This window comes from Myodes glareolus, chromosome 15, assembly GCF_982192425.1.
Source record: "Myodes glareolus chromosome 15, mMyoGla1.1, whole genome shotgun sequence".
Classification (NCBI taxonomy): Eukaryota; Metazoa; Chordata; class Mammalia; order Rodentia; family Cricetidae; genus Myodes; species Myodes glareolus.
Window position 1 is genome coordinate 78,136,862 of NC_142040.1, and position 20,332 is coordinate 78,157,193.

Below are 20,332 nucleotides of genomic sequence, written 5' to 3' on the forward strand. Positions count from 1 at the left end.
ATTTTCCTGTTCTCTTCTGTAAATCTTACTCTTACTTCATGGACTGCTGTGTAGCTGAATGTCTGGCCCCTGATGTTCTCCTCCTTCTCTGGCTACTTCTCCTTCTATACATTCTCTCTGCCTGCCAGTCCTGCCTATCCTTTCTCCTGCCGCGCTATTGGCTGTTCAGATCTTTATTAGAACCATCAGGTGTTCTAGACAGGCAAAGTATCACAGCCTCACAGAGTTAAACAAGTGCAACATAAACAAAAATAACATTCCTTAACATAATATTTCCAACAGGAGAGCCCAGCAGTAGCTGTGAGCAGAAGAGTCATCACTGCCCTTGTCTGAGGGCCAGACCTGTGAACAAATGAGAACAGCAGGGAACACAGCTCACCAGCTCCCTCTTCGAATTGTTGAGCTCTGCCGTCACCTTGTTCACTACAGCAGTATATTGTTGCTGCTGTTCAGCAAGGCAGCTTTGCAGAGACTTGTTTTCAAGAGATAGGTAACTAATTCCTTCCTTTTCAAGTGCTGAACTGTCCCGAGCCACTGTGAACTCTTGAAGAGATGCCAAAACATGCCTGGCCTGAGCTAGAAGTCAAAAGGAAGTAGAGTTACCATATCATAGCTAAAGGATGGAATATAAAAAAAAAAATCCTCACTACATAGCTATGTGATTTGAAAGCAGAAGACAGAAAAAACAAACAAACAAACAACAAAAACCCCAGACACTGGTACCTTGATTGCCTCTCTATGAGAAATGGACATGGCTTTTTTTGTTTTTTTGTTTTGTTTTGTTTTTTGAGACAGGGTTTCTCTGTAGCTTTGGATCCTGTCCTGGAACTAGCTCTTGTAGACCAGGCTGGCCTCGAACTCAGAGATTCGCCTGTTTCTGCCTCCTGAGTGCTGGGATTAAAGGTGTTTGCCACCATCGTCCAGCTAAGAATGGACATGGCTTTTAATTACAAAAAAGGCAACCTTTAAGAGAAGACCACATATACTAGGTAGCCACATCAGGAAGACGTGGTGAATGCATGGTAGCTTGGCTTGAAAACTCCCAGGACGCAAGGGCATTGTGACTATCACAGCTACCATGGATCACTTCTGCTGCAGCAAGACACTGGCCCTGGTTAAAGGATAAATGTACAGTTATCAGGATCCAGTACTACAGTTCCCAGGGTTTCTGATCCAGGAATAAGTAAAAAGGTCACAACCTCCAAGGGGAGGTCAGGAACTATTGGCTACCTAAGTCAACATGACACAAGCTAAAGTCACCTGTTGGAGCCTCAGTTAAGAAAATGCCTGATAAGATGGGGCTGTAGGCAAGCCTGTAGGTCATTTTCTTAATTAGTGATTAATGGTGGAGGGTCCAGCCCATGTGGGGGGCACCCCTGGGATGGTGGTGCTGGTTCTATAAGAAACAAGCCAAGAGGGGCAGGGAAATAAGCAGCACCCTCCATGGCCTCTGCATCAGCTCCTGCCCTGACTTCCTTTAATGATGAACTGATGTGAAGAGTCAGCCACATAAACCTTTTCCTCCTCAAGTTGCTTTGGTTATGGTTATGTGTTTTATCACAGCAATAGTAACTCTGACTAAGACAGGAGCCATGACAGGCAGTAGCTCAGGCATCTCAGTGTTGATGAGCCTGACTCCAGAAGGACACTCACTTGTAGCCCAGGCTTCTGGAGAAGGCAGCCATCGCCTAGGCCTGGAGCACAACCCTGCATGAGGAACCCTAGCACACTCTCATGCTGTCTAGTCTGCAGAAGCAAACAGACCTACCTGATCTTCACTAGGGAAGACAGTCTTGTTGGGTATCACATACTAGAAGTTTTGTGAATCCAGGGCCCTGTACTCAACCAGATGCACATAGAAAATCAGAAGACAGCAGACAGTTTAGTAGATGCTGCCAGGACTCACCAAGGAATGCCTCACTGCCATGCAGGGATCCACCGCCGCTTGCGCACCTATCTATTAGGTCGAGGAGCGCCTCCAGGAGTGCCACTTCCAGAGCAGGCTTCTGCTCAGGCACCACCGCCGAGCAGAGTTTAGGAGACAGCTATGATGAAGACACAATCACAAGACTGGCTTTAAGTTGGCAGCTCACTGCGAAAACTAGGTCTCTAGTACAACATGAATGAGTATAAAATGCTTGTCTCCTTTATGGAAGAAGTCTGTATCCAGGGGCAGATCCTTGAGCTGAGAACAAGACACACCTGTGGAGACACCCATTCGTGAAGCTAGCTCCTCATGAGGCTGTGACAGCATAGCACTCTCCTCTCCTATTTCCTTCTTTCCCTCAACCCAGAACCCGAGAAACTGAGGCTGCAAATTAACATGGTCACATCACATATGAAAGTATCCCCCAGGGCTGGAGAGATGGCTCAGTGGTTAAGAGCATTGCCTGCTCTTCCAAAGGTCCTGAGTTCAATTCCTGGCAACCACATGGTGGCTCACAACCATCTGTAATGAGGTTTGGTGCCCTCTTCTGGCTTGCAGACATACACACAGACAGACCATTGTATACATAATAAATAAATAAATATTTAAAAAAAAAAAAAGAAAGTATCCCCCAAAACTAACACTTTGTAGTCAACTAACCATCGTCTCTAATATGGTTCAGAAATTCCAGGAGTGACCTTAACTGTGGCTCCAAATAACCAGCTTCTGTTGTGGAATATTATTTTAACTAGGCAAAGATGTGCTGTATTTGTTTATGCTAACTGTGTAAAGGTGTGTTACATTTGTTTATGCTGCATTTGTTTAAGTTTTTTGTTTGTTTGGTTTTTCAAGACAGAGTTTCTCTGTATAACAGTCCTGGCTGTCCTGGAATTCACTCTGTAGACCAGGCAGGTCTCAAATTCACAGAGATCCACTTGCCTCTGCCTACCGAGTGCTGGCATTAAAGGCGTGAGCCACCACCCAGCTTTTATCTTCTTTGTTTAACAATGTAAGGATGTGTGTTTAATTATGTAAAGACGTGTTGTGTCTGTTTCACTTTGCCTGCCTAAAGGACCTGGTAGGTCTAATAAAGAACTAAACAAAAAATAGGTAGGCAGAGAAAGGACAGGTGGTGCTTGTCTCTGCTGAATGGCAAGGAATAAATAGGAGGAGAAATCTAGGCTTGGAAAGGAAAGAAGAGAGAACAAGGGACACACCCAGGGAAGAAGCCAGGCAGCGGCCAGGCAGATACAAGTAGTGAATGCAAGACATAGACAAGGAAAGAAAAATAAAAAGTCCCAAGACAAAAAGTGGATAAGGAGAAACAAGCTACTTTAAGTTAAAAAGAGCTAGCCAGAAACGAGCTGAGCCTTTATGACTAATGAGAAGTTTCTGTGTCGTGATGTGGAAACTGGGTGGTGGCCCAGAAGAAAAGGTCTAGTACAAGCTTCCCTTGTTTTACCTCAGGTTCAGGTTAGACCAATCAGAGAAACAACCACCCTGAATCCGCTGCAGCTTCTAAGCCAATTTAAGAGTTCCCGAAGCCTGTAGGTCCTTGAGGGTATGGGAAGTCTTAATCCCCTCAGCAGGAATGAATCTTTCAGAAACCATAACATGCATTTCCAGGATTATCCCTTCATGACAGTTACTGATGAGTCAGCCTGCCATAAAGCCTGACTCCAGGTTTTGAGACAAATTAAACATGGGGAAATAAGGCTACTGTGTGGCTGTGCTTGCCCCTCAGAACCAGAGCACTATAACAACACAGCATGAGGATCAAGCACCAAGTGCTAGAACACACTTGGTGGGAGTGAGGCACGTCTCTAGCTGCTGACCCCTCTGCTCCAGCTGCTCACCACTCTGGGGTCACTTGTGCCATGAGACGTCTGCTCTTCAGCCTCCAAAGCCTCAGGATGAGACATGGTCACCTGACTGTGGCTCTCCAAGCCATCCTGTATGCTCAGACTGTCCTCGAGGCTGGAGGGCCCATCAGGCCTCTCTAAGCAGCTCAAACACTCCCGGTCTGAAGGCACCTGGAATCTCCCACCAGGCATCCTTCGCTTTCTGTACTTCTCAGGAACAGGCAAAGGATTTAATATATTTTGTGATGACAAACTTGACTTCTGAGAAGATGAACCATAGTCCTCAACATCCACAGAATCTATAATACAGAGAAAGTGAGCAGAATCCTCATTAAACTGAATTCTTTGGGATGTAAAGGCTGATATTATAATTAAAAAATACATACTTTAAATGTGAATGTATGTCCATCAAACACAGGCATATGCAACAAACACATGAGTATCTATGCACACATATACACAAAAAGACACATAAGAGGAAGGAGTAGGAGGTGAAGGAGGGAGACACACAGGGAGCAAACGTGATAAAACATGGATCTTGAGGAGTGCCTGGATGAAGTAGACAAAATCCCTCCTTGTTCTGCATCAGCTCAATGGCACAGATGCGTCAACAAAGTTCTCTATACAATATCACATACGTGCATTTCCAAGAAATTAAATGGGCTGAATTGGCCAGATGAAATGGGACATCCTATGTACTTGCTCACTAATACCCTCGTGGAGGGGTAGACATGCTCTTCTCTCAGGAAGAACAATGAGAGCAGGGAAGTCATTGAACAGGGCATGATCCTGGCTTAGCCACAGCCCAGAATTCTAGACAGCCACATACCTGACCATTGTACTTCAAATGTGATGAAAACAAGAGGCCTCAAGATAACAGGTTCACTTATGTGGGAAGTTTTCACACTTATAATATAGATGCTCATGGTACTCTCAATTAACTTATTTAATTTTCCTCATCTTTCGTATTAAAAATGTAGCTACTGTAATGAGCTTGGCCTGTGTATTTAGAGGAGAATGTGTGTCTATGGGGCTAGATAGGAATAGGAAGACATGTGAGAGGCACAGGAGGAAAATACCAAGAGATGTACAAACCTGCAGTCTAAGTATGAGTGTATGATAGATTCCAATGTGCCAAATCCTTTCCAATGATATTACAGAACTTCATATGTAATATGAAATAAGTATAAAGATAACAGAAAAAATGTCTGAGTTGTATCAAACACTGAATAATGTGTAACTGATCACCTGGGTGTGCAATGAAGCGGGTTTGCTGCATATTCACATGGCAGGCCTCTGGCACTCCGTGCTGTGGGGTGAGCTCCCCACAGAGATGGTCCTGTGATAAATGGCCCGAACAGCACCCTCTGGGGTTGCCTTTTTTCTTCTCGTGGCCTCTCCTCACTGAGTCCCCACACTGGTGCTGGATGGACAAAGGACTCAACAGACGTCCAGACTCTATTTTATTAAAAACATTTTAAGTTTTACTTCATTAAAAATTATATTTTAAGTTTGTTAGAAAATATGAAATTTATAAAATATAGTCTTCTTAAATCAATTAAATAAGACAAAGAAGACAGCGTAGGTTAATAGAACAGTCAGCACTGAAGTGAATTCCAGGTAGTCTAGAGACAGGAAAACGGCAGTGGTCAAGGGTGACAAGACTCAATCCCAAGTAACCAAGATTGGGTGGCAGTGTATGGAAGACAGTTTTACAGATCAGGAAATATGTAGTGATATTTCATTTGTATTTTAATAAATAAAGCTTGCCTGAAAATCAGAGAGTGAAACAGCCCCACTGGTCAGCCTTACAGACCAGACAGCGGTGACACACACCTTTAATCCTAGTGGTCACACTAGTTGCCATAGAAACTGGGTGGTAGTGGTGCACACTTTTAATCCCAGCCCTAGAGAGGAATATAAAATGGGTGGAGACAGCTCTCACACACAGTCTCATTCTGAGATTCCTGGAGGAAGGATCGCGATTTCAGACTGAGGTAGAGGTAGGAGCCAGTGACTGACTGTTTTGCTTTTCTGACCTTCAGGTTAAACCCCAGTTTTTGTCTCCTGGTTTTTATTAATCGTGCTACAGAAGTAGATGCAAGTCAATTGTCTCAACAAATGTCCAGTTATTACATGATGGCTCTTTCAACAGATGCTCAGAATAACTAGAAGTGGGAGATGTTGTGAAATATTAGTTGATAATGTGTTACATTCATTTATGCTGTGGAATATTTGTTTAATGATGAAAATATATGTTGCATTCCTTTATGTTGCATTTGTTTAATTCTATGAAGCTGTGTTACTTTGCCTGCCTAAAACACCAGATTTTTGGTGAACGGCCAATAGCTAGGCAGGAGAAAGAATAGGCAGGGATAGCAGGCAGAAAGAATAAATACAAGAACAATGTGAGGGAAGAGAAAGAAAAGGAGGAGAGAGGGCACCAGGGGCCAGCCACCCCACTACATATAGAGCTATGGAGTAAGAAGTAAAGAAAATATATACAGAAATAGAAAAAGGTAAAAGCCCAGAGGCAAAAGGTAGATGGGATAATTTAAGTTAAGAAAAACTGACTAGCAACAAGCCAAGCTAAGACTGGGCATAATAAGAAAGAATAAGTCTCCTTGTGATTACTTGGGAGCTGGGTAAAGGGCCCCAAAAGACCAAAAAAAAACAAGACAAAGAAAAAAAAAACTACAGGGAGAGGTCTTGACCAGTAATGCAGTACTTTTATACCACTCAGCACTGATTTCAGTTGTGGACTGTGTGCAGACCTGGACAGTCTTTCTATAGCATCAGGTGGAAAAGAGTCATATTAGGACACAATCAAGCACATTCTTTTATAGAAAAAAATGACTGCTTGGACTTATTGGTTCTTTGAATCACTGTTATGAAAGTGAAAAGGCAATTAATAAATGGATTGAGAGAAAGGTCTTAGATCTAAAATCCACACATAATTTGTATGATTCAACACCGAAAAGAGAAATAGGCCCATTAAACAACAGAGTAGGAAGGCTTTAAAGTACTACAAGAGAAAACACACAAAAGGCCAACACTGCATCAAAACCCTTCAGGAAAAGGCAAGATAAAATTATAAACACACATACGCCTATGGGGAGAACTAGGATTAAGAGGGCTGAGGTCAGCAGTATTGGGAAGATATGGCTCAGGACCTGCTGGTCCCAGCATGAAGGGCTCTAAGAAACTTATCATGGAGTAAAAGACATTAAATTAAAGCTTATAAGCAAGACTCTGGGGCACATTAAGTTCACACAGTGTGAGAAGTTCTGAGATTCTGGTAGGTATAGTGGCCTAATCAGGCTCTTGAGCACTGGCATATCATGAGAGCCAAGTGACTGACTGCTCCTCCTCCTCAGGTGCTGTGGTCATCTAGCTTTCTTGTTTATATCAAATGATTTTTCTATGCTCTGAGAAAGAACGATACTCAAACAACTGTAATTATGACTAGAATCAAATTACATTCATTAACTTTCCATTTTGTAATTCCATAAACCAAATAACAGTATTCAAAGTCAATACTATAAGCATCAAAAGTCCATGCTGAAGCCAAACCCTCCCTAAACCATGGAGGCTTCACTGTGCTGTGCAGCGCACCTTGGGCATAATGGAGGTCAGCCTCGTGTTCCTTCTGGCTGGAGCTCGTGCTCCCTGGAGGATTGCTCAGGTCCCACTCACACTCAGCAATGAGGTTCAGGACAGCCTCATCATCAGCATCCATAACTAAGCATTTCTTAGCTGAAGTATCAGCACATCTGGTTCTGGAGTGGTGTGGTCTGTAAGGGAAAAGAAAAGTCTTCAGTGTCAACAGGCCCATGTATACTACAGTCTACAGGGGACCCTCACACATCTGTTGGGAAGATTTCAGTGGTAGGATGGCTCTCACTAAAAAGTAACCTGGAAGAAGGTCTTACCTAGCATAACTGACAACGCATGACAAAGTCATGAGTTGCAGGTGATGTGGGATTCCCCTCTGTATGCTGTGAATACCACTGTTTAATAAAGAATCTGCTTTGGGCCTAGTGCAGCACAGAATAGGGCAAGGTGGGATTCCAAGCAGATAGAGGAGGAGGGGTAGGCAGAGTCAGGGAGAAGCCATGTAACTGTTGCAGGAGACAGTCACGAAAAGGAACCTTACCAGTAGGCCACAATCACATGGAAATACACAGATTAATAGAAATGGGTTAATTTAAGATATAAGAGCTAGTCAATAATAAGCATGAGCTAGTAGGCCAAACAGTGTTGTAATAATACAGTTTATGTGTGATTATTTCGGGTATGGGTGGCAGGGAAATGAATGAGCAGTCTCAGACTACAGAATGGTTTGCCAATGTGGACCAGCTAAATCCACATAAACCTGAGAGATCGTGGAAAGGAATTCTAGGCACAAAAAAACAACAGAAAAAAAAATGACACCTTGAAATCTGCTGGCAAATGGATGGATCTAGAAAAACATCATATTGAGTGAGGTATTGAGTGACCCAGAAAGACAAATATCTTATGTACTTATTCATAAGTTGGTGTGGGACAATTGTCTATATTCTGTCAATTATGTTTTAAATAAATACTAATTGACCAGTAGCCAGGCAGGAAGTATAGGTAGGACAATCAGACAGGAAGTAGAGGCGGGTCAATAAGAACAGGAGAATTCTGGGAAGAGGGACGCTTCCTCTGCAGTCCTGTCCAGACCCAAAGAAGCAAGATGTGACTACGCCACTGAAAAAGGTACTGAGTCATGTTGTTAACACAGATAAGAATGATGGGCTAATGTAAGTTACAAGAGTTAATAAGAAGCCTGAGCTAATGGGCCAATCAGTTTATGATTAATGTAGACCATTGTGTGATTTCTTTGGGACTTAATGATTGTAAGAACTGGGCAGGACAGAAACTCAAAACAGCAATAAGTGGCTGTTTGACATAAAACAAAGAAAATCAGCCTACAATTCACAATCCCAGAGGACTAGACAACAATGAGGACTCTAAGAGAGACATGCATGGATCTAATCTACATGGGAAGTAGAAAAGAACAAGATCTCCTGAGTAAATTGGGAGCATGGGGACCACGGGAGAGGGCAGAAGGGGAGGGAAGAGGCATGGAGGGGAGAAGAGAAAAATGTAGAGCTTAATAAAAAAAAAACTATTAAAAAAAAGGAAAACAGAAAAAGAACTTCAAGTCTTTGAAGAAAGAAATTAGAGAAGATATCAAAATCTCCCATGCTCATGGATCAGTAGGATTAACATAGTAAAAATGATCATTTTATCAAAAGCAACTTACAGGTTCAATGCAATTCCCATTAAATTTCCAATACAATTCTTTACAGACTTTGAAAGAACACCCAGCTTCATAAGGAAAATAAAAAAAATCCAGGATAGCTAAACAATCCTGTACAATAAAGGAACTTCCGGAGGTATCACCATCCCTGACTTCAAGCTCTACTACAGAGGTAAAATCATAAAAACAGCCTTGTAATGGCATAAAAACAGATAGTTGCATCAATGAAACTGAACTGAAGACTCTGACATAAATCCATATATCTATGGACATCTGATTTTTCACAAAGCCAAAAACATACAATGGAAAAAAGAAATCATCTTCAACAAATGGTGCTGGCATAACTGGATGTTGGCATGCAGAAGAATGCAAATAGATTCATATCTATCACCCTGCACAAAACTCAAGTCCAAGTGGATCAAAGACCCCCATGTAAATCCAGTTACACTGAACCTGACAGAAGACAAAGTGAGAAGTAACCTTGAACACAGTACAGGAAAAAACTTCTTGAGTAGAACAACAGTAGCACAGACACTGAGATAGACAATAAATGCGACCTCATAAAACTGGAAAGCTTCTGTAAGGAAAAGGACACCGTCAATAAGACAAAATAGCAGTCACCAACCCCACATCTGACAGATCTCCAAAATATATAAAGAACTCAAGAAACTAGATACCACCCCCCAAAAAATAATCCAATTAAAAAATGGAGTACAGATCTAAACAGAGAATTCATAACAGAAGAATCTCAAGTGGCTGAGAAACAAAGAATTGTTCATGATCCTTAGCCATCGAGGAAATGCAAATCAAAACGACTCTGAGGATCCATCTTACACCAATCAGAATGCCTAATATCAAAAACACTAATGACAGCTTATATTGGAGAGAATGTGGAGCAAGGGGAACACACTCCTCCACTGGTGGTGGAGTGCAAACTTGTATAGTCACTTTGGAAATCAGTATGGGGGTTTCTCAGAAAATTGGGACTCTATCTACCTCAAGACCCAGCGATATCACTCTTGGGCTTATACCCAAAGGATGCTCAATCATTCTACAAGGACACCTGTTCAATGACGTTCATAGCAGCATTATTTGTAATAGCAAAAACCTGGAATCAACCTAGATGCCACTCAACAAAAGAATCCAAAGAAAATGTAGTACATTTACACAATGGTTTATTACTCAACTATTAAAACCAGTAACATAAAAAACTCTAAAAGCAAATAAATGGAACTAGTAAAAATCACACTGAATGGGGTAACCCATACCAGAAAGACAAAAATGGTATATACTCACACATAAGTGGTTATTAGCTGTAAAGTAAAGAATAACCATAGCCCCAGAGAGGCTAGGCAACAAGGAGAGCTAGGAGAGATGGTCTAACCTTACAGGCTACTGCAGCTAGGACGTCAGATAAGCCTTGCACTTTTCCATGACATAGAGTATGGACAATAAATAATAAAATGATACAGCTATCTCTCCCAGGACTTGAACATTATCCCAATTTTCTCAAGGTTCCCTAAAGATGCCATCATCTATAGATGGCAGGAAATAATTTTAAGAGCAAGACATTACATTTCCCAAGAGGTAGGATGAGTTGTTTCTGGTCATTCGATGGTTTATGGATGTTTATCATTGTTTGGGGGGGCGGTTGGCTGAAGGTTGTTATTGGTCATGGTCAGGGAGGAAACTAAACAACATGGTCAGGGAAGTTAGATTTAGGGATCTCTTTCTGAAAAGATAAAAAAGAAGACATAGGACTGATAGGATAAAAGGGTAGATTATTGAATCTACTTTTAAACTAAAAAGCAATCATTAATCTCAAATATTTTACACTGGTATGGATTTTTGCATATTGACACAAATTTAAGGTTACTTTATTATATTGTATATATGTTTCTACTCTTGTTGAAGGTACTGGATCTATGTAGCTTATTTAAAAATGTAATGTATAGCTCTAGTCCTTGAAAGCTATTATTACAAACTATTCAGGATAACTAAGAAATGTAGGTTAGTAGCTAGTCATCTATAACAATCAAATTTGTAGCCATGTTAGATGTTTAACAGATACATATATTTTAGATAAATAGGCAGTCTTCAGACACTTCAGCGATCTACAGAAAATGGCAGTTGAGATGTTTTAATAACATAAGGCTTTCCATGACACTGAGATATATCTGTTACTGGCAGCAGTACTCTACTTCACCAAAGAATCTTCATCTGAAGTTTGAAATCATTTGTGGCAAAGTTAGCCACTAGACAAAGAACTGCTCTTGCTTCAACTGCTGAAGGTATGCTGTCCAAATTGGGCAAACAGAACACAAAAGAAGGCGACTGCCGAATTCTGCCAAGACAAGGTAGGACTGTCCTTCAAAAATCCCTGTTTCACAGAAAAGTCTGTCAGATATTCTAGGTATGTAGGCCAAAGATGGGTGGCCCAATGTTGCAGCGGAACCCTGGGTGACTTTTCAGGCAGCCAGCTGTGTCATTTCTATAGTTTTGGAAGTTGTTTCTCTTTACTTTCTGTCTACTCAGGTAGTATTTTATCATTCTTGGGTTTCTGATAGAAATGAATACTATATAATTACACCATTTTCTTTGTTATCAAATTCAGAAAAAAAACTTACAAAAGAGATGTAAAGTTTATAAGGTTTAGAGACATAAAAGTTTAAATGTTTAAAAAATTGTTTTAAGGTCTAAAAAGATTTTTTAAGATGGTAAAACAACTTTGATAAAAAGTGGTTTGAGTATAACTTTGGACTCATTAAGATAGAATAGATACCAGAGTGATTTCTCTGAATTTGCCAAATACAAATGGACTGGATATTGTGAATGTAATCCTTACTTGATAATTGTTCTTATTGTACATAGTTCTATTGTGCTAGAGTTAAAAAATCTTTCCTTTTTATTTAGACAAAAAGGGGGAGATATGAGATATTTGTTTACACTGTGTGAAGATGTGTAGTGATTGGTTTGACAAAAAGCTGAACGGTTAATAGCTAGGTGGGAGAGGTTAGGTGGGACTTTCAGGCAGAAAGAAGAATGTAGGTGTGTGGGAGATGCCAGCAAGACAAGGAGTGAGTCAGAAATACAGAATTGAAGAGAGGTAAAAAGTCACATAGTAAAAATAGATTAACAGAAGCAGGTTAATTAAGTTCTAAGAGCTAGTTGGGAATAAGCCTAAGCTAAAGGCCAAGCTTTCATAATTAAAAGTAAGTCTCAGTGTCATTATGGGGAGTTGGTGGTTCCAACTACAACTCAGCTCTCCAGTTAAAGGCAGAAGAAATGGAATGCATGATTCAACTATATGCTGTGTATTAAGACATACATATATGTGAATGTTAGCTTGTAAGTCCTTGATAGCAACATGTGTGCTACAATCCACATCATCACAGAGTTAGGAAATTAGAGGATCTCCCAAGGAAGAGGAAGTAGAATTTACTGTTATAGAAAGATAGGGAGGAAACTGGAGTGGGATAATTAGACAGACCTGGTGATACAAGAGAAGGGTAAAGGAGAAATACGAGGAGGGACAAATAACACTAAAAACCATTTGAGGATCTATATGACATCTGCTACTGTAGACGTTTCCTAAAAATATGTGTGCTGGGTAGTTTTATGTCAACTTGACACAAGCATGAGTCATCTGAGAGGAGGGAATATTATGGAATATGCCTCCATAAGATCAAGGGTGGAGGCAAGCTTGCAGGGCATTTTCTTTATTAGAGATTGATGGGGGAGGGTCCAACCCATTGTGGTGGTGTCATGCCTGAACTGATGGTCCTGGTTCTATCAGAAAACAGGCTAAAGAGCGAGCCAGTAAGCAGCACTCCTCTATGGCCTCTGCATCAGCTTCTGCCTCCAGGTTCCTGCCCTGTTTAAGTTCTTGTCTTGATTTCTTTTGGATTGTAAGTGCAAAATGAAACAAACCCTTTCCTCCCCAAGTTGCCTTGAACACAGTGTTTCATCACAGCAACAGAACCTTAACTAAGACAATACACACGCATGTGTGTATACATACATACATATGTGCATATACATACATACATATGTGTATACATACATACATGCATATGTGTATATATGTATATATATATAAAACCCCAAAATTTAAAAACAAAAAGAAAAACACAGAACAGGGTCAAGACATGCTAATGTTCTCCCTTAGTGCCATAATGTGAACAGCAAAATAAAGGAAAAAGCTGACAATGGAGACACCAAGAGATCAGAAATGCAAAACTCTATGGTATGGCCATCTGCACAGCAGCTCTCCTGTTTGAAATGGGTTGGTAGTATTGAAAGAACATCTGAACAGAGAGACAGACCCTGCACCACCATCTACTCGATCCCCAGGGGCAGTAGGCACACAGATATTCACGCCTGATGGCTGAATGTCCTGTCAATAGGCAAGTTTGAAGTCCATCTCTGAGCAGAACTACATCAGTGCATACCTTCCAGCTGTGACAGCAGCCGAGAAGCTCTGCTTTGAGTCCAGTGAATTCTCTGAAGCAAAATGAAGCTGAGAAGCCTTTCGCTCACTCTCTCTCACAGGACGGTCATCTAAAGACAAAATTCCCAAGAACTATAGAAAACAGCAGGGGCAGGTGATTGCCAAGTTTTTCATGAGAGTTGACATGCCCAATTCCCCTACTCTGGAGCTTACAATACAGGAAGACTTTGGTCCCAGGACTGACTCAATCATAAGCTCTCATCAGCAAATGGCAAGCATCATCCTGGAATTATGAGCTCTGGTGGCTATACTTGGCTTCCCAACAATGCCAAGTGCAATGCCAAGAGGCTAGCCTATGCCCTCAAAGCTCACTGTCCATGAACTGCTACTGGAACAGGCTAATGCCCGTTGCAAAAGTAGGACACATAAGAAGTGCACACACATTTAAGATGCTTTTAAAATGTTTATTAAATATGTACATGCCAGACACTGGATGAATCTTGTTACATAAGCGAACTAAAAGGTCTGTACAGATGAGTCCACAATGCGCTGAAGAGGACTGAGAATCCCAAATGTCCCCAATAGAGATCTGAGGCCTCAGAAGGTTTTGACCAACAGTTCCTGGAACCTTTTATGTAAATACCTGAGGATGGAACTCTCCCATTTTATAGTAGCATTCAAGTTGTACATGTGGTTAAGTTCCGATGCCAGCTCCTAAATGGTATTTACTCTGGCACCAAATTATAGAAAATAGTAAAGAGTGAGGAAAAACCCATAATGTTGTAAAATTAGACATGTCTTCTCTAGTGGAACATGTCTACACTGAGCTACTTTCCAGTCAGAGGTAGTAAATCCTGGAACTCCTCCAGCAGAACGCAAATTCAAAGCTTCTAGAGCCTTCCAAATTCCTACCTTCAAGCAGGCCCTGAATCAAGAAGGTATAGAATCAAGAAGTTCCTCTTCTAGCACCTGTTGATTCAGGGCCTTTGGACAGGGTTTTCCCAATGACTCTAATATCACTAACATCCCTTTGCTGTGTATGAACCTCTTACACTCTTTCTCCGTATAAACTCTTTATGATTCTCAATCTAAACGCTTTTGGCAAGGGGAAGGCAGTGATTAAAAACTGAAGAATCTCAAGATTACTCAAAGCTGTACTGCTTCTAAAAACAAAGCCAACCTCAACTGTTTATGTTACATAAACAGTCAAATAAAGAATAGAACATAAGCACTTACCCCCCGCCCCAACTATATTCCGATTAAACATAGATATTCCAAGTATGTTTTAACTAAACAGTGTGCTCTGGGCACCTAGTCTATCTGTTCTGCACTTGTGGTCTAACAATGTTCATGCCCCCAGGAGTACACACCTGTGCTTTCATCAAAACAGAACTGTACGTGGGACATGGGGTTGAAACAGTTCTGTCAGCACTCACAATGTGCTGGAGCTGGGCTCTGTGGGACAAGACACAAAAGGTACAGGCACTCAGCACCCTCTATCCTTTGACCAACAACTGTACTCTGAGGCTGGAGACACATGGTCACTACTTCAGGGGCAATAGACTATCAGCCACAAACAAGACAGTTCTGCCCACCACTGCTACTGGCCCATTCTGCCCTAGGGAGCTGAGCTCTTGGGAAATGGAACCTGTTGGGCTAGGAGAGCCTAGCTCATTTACACAGGACTATTATGTCAGGTCCTCAAATTACCTTTAGAGGATTAAAGAAAATAGTTCCAACTGAGTTCTGGCAATAACCAAACTACAGCTGACCAGAGAAAGGACTGTTTTGCAAGGACTAATTCATCCCCGCTAATTTACTGTTACAGAAGGATGAAACAAAAAGAACATGTGCTTTCATGCTGTTAAATTCTTCTGCTATCTCTAGAAACATCTTCAAGATGCAGAGAAAGGGAGTTTAAGGTATCAGAATACCATTTACACATGAAAGATCAGTTCATAATCAAAACATTCTAGTCCTTGGGGCTAAGACATGACAGCTCAGACTGTATGGATGAGTTCAATTTGATGTTCACTCATGAAAGCTTACATATAATAATCCCACAGAACAGGGCTTACATAGTGTCCATCTCCCAGGGCTGAGGAACAGTTGTGCAAGGCTGGCATGCAGACTATCTAAAGGAAGACTGACTGACAGACTGTGTCTCTCCTACAATTATGCACTGGGTATAAAAGCGAGGCTGATTCAGATCTAGCCAACGCATGGCTACATACCAGGGTCCGGCAGAACTACTTAGAGAAGCTTGCAGACACTCAAGTCACATCAGTCTCTTTTTGCTTGTTAACTGAAAAATAGCATCTGTTCTTTAAAATTATGTCTAATTTATGAATATATTTATGTGTATGAATGTGGGTGCACATATACCATTGCAAAGAACAACTTGTAAGTTCTCTCTTCTGACCATGGGGTTACTGGGAATTAAATCAGGCTATCAGACTTGGCAGCAACTATCTTCACTCATTTTATCCACCAACCCAAAAATTGGCATCTACACTTTTTCCAAAAGACTTTGAATGGCATCTTTTGCAGGCATTTGCTATGAAGAAAAAGTGGTCTATTTTTCTAATATTTCTAATAGACCTTCAGGGGTTCTATTAGACCCCTGGGCTCAGAAAGGGAAGGTTTCCAATGATCACTATGATAAGAGGTCTGACCCCAATAACAATAGAAAGGTCAGGAAATGTTTACAAGCTCCTGTCCTACAAGAAACTACCCTGGGAACTTAAAGTTATTAACTAAAGAATGACCGTAAACTTGGCATTTTGCTGTTGTTGTTGTTGGTAGTGGTATGTGTGTGTATATGTGCTATTTAAGTACTTGTGTTTGCTAGTGCCTGTGCATGTATGTGTGCATGTGGGGGTCATATGTAAACTGCTGTTGGGTGTCTTTTCTCAGGTGCTATCCATCTTGTGTTTGAGGCAAGGCCTCTTAGTAGGCCTGGAACTTGGTGATTAGCCTGGGCTGGCTGGCTAGAAAGACCAACCCAGTGAAGATGAAGGGTACTTCAGAGCCACCAGGGATATAAACACCACTGCAAAATACCAGCTTCAGTGTCCGTCAGGGAACAACAGGAGCACAAAAATGACCCCACTATATGAGGGTGTGAGCACAGTGGCTCCTCCACCTACCTAGCTGTCGGAGCTTGGGGAGCATGTGCACAACAAACAGGCGATAGTCAGACTCATTCTTCACAACAGGGTTAAGCCGGAAGTCCACATCCTGGAGCTCCGTTAGGGAGTGGAGCCTAAATACTTCTGCTAATGAAGAAATACAGTTGTAGTAGAGATTGAGATTCTCCAGGAAGACCAGATGCTGAATGCCCTGTTAATGAGAAAATACCTCAAAGAGTGCATCATGAAAAACAAAATATTGGTAGGAGCTAATCAATTTACCTACAATGCACACATACTATTACCAGAAAAAACTAACAATGCAACAAGTTTTCATTTGTAAAGTTCTATGTTCCATATAGGGCAGCAACTACATGGGGTGTCTAAACACAGGTTTGTGAGTCCCAACAGTAATAAGCACAGCAACTCTCTCGAGGGCCAGTATGAACCAGGCTATATAACTTACACAATTTCATTTACTCTGCACACACCCAGATCAGGAGGCTAAAGTTTGGGATTAGAGAGAGGAGCCAACCCTTGGTTTTAGCCAAAGCTGGAGCCTGCACCTAAGTCAAGAATGGCCCCTACTAAGTAACATTTTCCCAGGCAGTAACATTGTATGTTTCTTCACCACAAGGCCCTCCTCCCTGAATTGAGACCTAAGTAGTATTTATACAAACTCTGGGGGACTCATTATTTGTCATCATGACTGGGTACCTTTAATGAGCCTCAAATCCACACACTGCCATTGAGGGTTGGAGGCCAATGCCAGGCGCAAATAGATAAAGTACAGGAAGAGGAAACAGACTAGATGAAAGGATGAAGAAGGATGAGCATGCACACTTTAGTCCTTAGGCTCTGGTTCCATTCAACTTCAGGATAATTCATCTTCTTTACAAAGTCTGTTACTTTGGTATTTAAAGTAGGTTAAAGATATGATGGGATGGGTGGGACACAGCTCCAGATGAGCAGCAGTGACATTATAACACAATCATTCTAAATGTACAGTTTAGAAGCATTCTTTCTGCAGCCTCAAAACACGTTGCATTTTTTTAACCATTAAAATATGCTCCTCTGACGCTGATAGTGATAAATTTTAACAAGCCTAAAACGCACCTCAAGACTAACTAAGGAGTTACGTGAGAGATCCAAGGATTTTAGAGATGTCAAACGCATCAGAGAGTTCCCCAGGTGAGTAATCTTCTCTTGGTATGTTCCAGGAATAGATAAAGATCGAAGCTCAGCTAAGAAGAGAAAATCGTAAGATTTTAATTTGTTTTTAAAAAATTGAAAATAGTATAATAGAAATTCAATTGGGGGGGATTATTTTAGAAGTGTTTAGAAACAGCAGACACTGGCAGACACTCTGCTTGACCAAAGTGTAATTAGGCTTACAGTCTATCCTAGGCTCACCCGTGCTCTTCTTATAAATCAACGGTCAGCAAAGGACTCTGACCAGTCATTTTAGCCTGCGTTCCCTGCCCTCACCTTGACCCCTCATCCTACTACTTGCCCTTCATTACCCCCAGTGCCAGCAAGGTTCTCCTCCCTCCTTTCCTCTTAGCAATGCTTCATCTATGGACTCCTACTTGTAAGCTAAAACACTTGCATGCCCGTATCATACTGGGAACAGAATCCTCTTTCCTCACTGCAACAGGGCCTATGCCCGTCTCAACAGCCTTGAATAGAGTCTTCATTAAAGTTCTTGATGTTTTTGTTTGTTTTGGAGACAAATCTAGGCAGCCAAGCATGGCCCTGAATGCTAGGTCTTCTTGCCTTAGACTCCTGAGTACCAGGATTACAGGTATATACCACCACTTCTTAGGGCTACATAGAGAGACCTTGTCTCCAAAAGAATCAAGGAATGAATGAATAAATAATAAAAAATGGAGAAAGCAGGCTGGCATTCATCGCTGTCTACTTCCTAACTGCAAATGCAAAGTGAACAGTCACCTTATACCCTAGTCACTATGCCTTCTTCGCCTGGGCTTTTATCTCCTCCAATTGTGAGGAGATAAAACCTTTTCCTCTCTTAAGTTGCTTCTTGTCAGGTATTTCATACTGGAAATGAAAAAAACAACTACTATACCCTCTTAGTAAGTAACAAGATCACTAGACAGAAAATCCTGACTGAACAGAACTCGATCAGCCAAGAAGATCAACCCGACATTCACTAGCATTCCAGTCAACAACACACTTTTCAAGGGAACCGTGAACACTCTCGCACAGAAACCATTACACACTCTGCAGATTTAAGAAAACTAAAATCATACACAGTAGGTTCTCTGACCATATTAGAATCACACTAGAATCAACAAAGAAAACAAGAAAACCTGCAAACACGAGATATTCTTAAAACAAATTTCTAAAGTACGTATAAAAAAGAGTAATTCTTAAGCAATCCAAAGGTCTAAGAAGATATCCAAGGGGTATTTTAGAACCACATTGAAATCAATGAAAATTAGAGCCAGTCACGGTGGCAGCTGCCCGTAATTCTAGTTACTTGGGAGTCTGACTAAAAATCCAAGGCCACCTTGGGCTAAATATGGAGATCAAGGTCATACTGGCTTAACACCACACTGGAAAATTATAAAAGCATGGGGTGAAGTTCCATGATAGAGCATTTGCTTAGCATATGCAAGGCCCTGGGTTGTATCTCCAGTAATAGTCCAAACAGGAGGAAACATAACACTAACAAAGGTGTATGCAGCTAAGTGATACTTAAAGAGAAATTTATAGATCAAAATATTTAAATTACAGAACAAGCTTTAATCCATAAGGTTTTGCTTCTAGAGTCCAAAGAGTAAAATAAATGCAAAGTAAGCCCAAAGAAAATAAGTAGAGAAAAATTTTTAAAAAGTGAAGACAAATAAACCAACCCAAGAGTGGTGTCTTTCAGATGATCAAAAACAACCACAAATCTCCAACATGACTAAAGAATAAAGCCATATTACCATTATCATTCATGAAAATAGGGATATCCCTACAGACCCCACAGCAATAATAAACTAGTAAGAGAATGCTATAGACAGCTCTACGTACATATGCTTGACAACCAAGAAAAAACAAATCTATTTTAAAAAAAACAAAACTTCACTCAACTGAAACCACTATAATTTAAAAAATCGAATTTGTAACTTAAAACATTCAACAATGGAAAAATCTATCACACAGGCCCGGTGCCAGGCTCTCCCCCCCCACCCCCCCAAGTCCGCCCCCCCTCCCCCAACCGGCCGGGACAGTTCTCGGCGAAGCGGCATCCGCACTGAGGCCGACTGAGCAGACCAGGCAGGCCTCCGGGGGGACACCCTGAGCCCCGGGAGTCGTCCTCACACGCACCCAGGTCCCGGTGCGGACCCAGGCCGCTGCGCTCCCGGACCGTCTCCTCGCACAGGACCAACCGCTGTCCTGGCGCCATAGCTTCAAACCCGACGCCCGCGCGCTGCGCCTGCGCAGTACGGTGAAGTGGATGGACAAGCCCAACGCTGCAAGGGGCGGGCCCAGCCAGGAAGGGGGCGGAGCATGCGCTGTCTCTAAAGCTGTGTCTGAGGCGGTTTCTCCCACGCTAACCCACCAGCTATGTGCGTCCTCACTCTGCTCTGGACCCTCCCCAAGACAGCCCCTTTGGCGCTATGTGGTCTGTGGTAGCAGCTGCTCGTGACCCGGACATTC

The 20,332-nt window shown here is 41.7% G+C and overlaps 1 protein-coding gene across 3 annotated transcripts in view; it reads right to left on the bottom strand.

The window, feature by feature from the left end:
- Positions 1-20,103, bottom strand: part of Cep72 (centrosomal protein 72) — a 29,077-nt gene extending 8,974 nt beyond the window's left edge. The window contains exons 1-9 of one of the 3 annotated variants that reach the window (XM_048459115.3): positions 20,000-20,103; positions 17,777-17,904; positions 16,679-16,871; positions 13,531-13,639; positions 7,405-7,583; positions 5,038-5,247; positions 3,784-4,088; positions 1,907-2,045; positions 380-576 (exon numbers count right to left, since the gene is read on the bottom strand). In XM_048459115.3, the coding sequence (XP_048315072.3) occupies positions 380-576; positions 1,907-2,045; positions 3,784-4,088; positions 5,038-5,247; positions 7,405-7,583; positions 13,531-13,639; positions 16,679-16,871; positions 17,777-17,904; positions 20,000-20,078 (1,539 nt within the window). In that variant the 5' untranslated portion in view covers positions 20,079-20,103. Of the gene's footprint in view, positions 1-379; positions 577-1,906; positions 2,046-3,783; positions 4,089-5,037; positions 5,248-7,404; positions 7,584-13,530; positions 13,640-14,899; positions 14,985-16,678; positions 16,872-17,776; positions 17,905-19,999 lie in introns of those variants that run through there. The other 2 variants (XM_048459142.3, XM_085676565.2) reach the window with 2 other exon arrangements.
- Between the last annotated feature and the right edge of the window lie 229 nt (positions 20,104-20,332).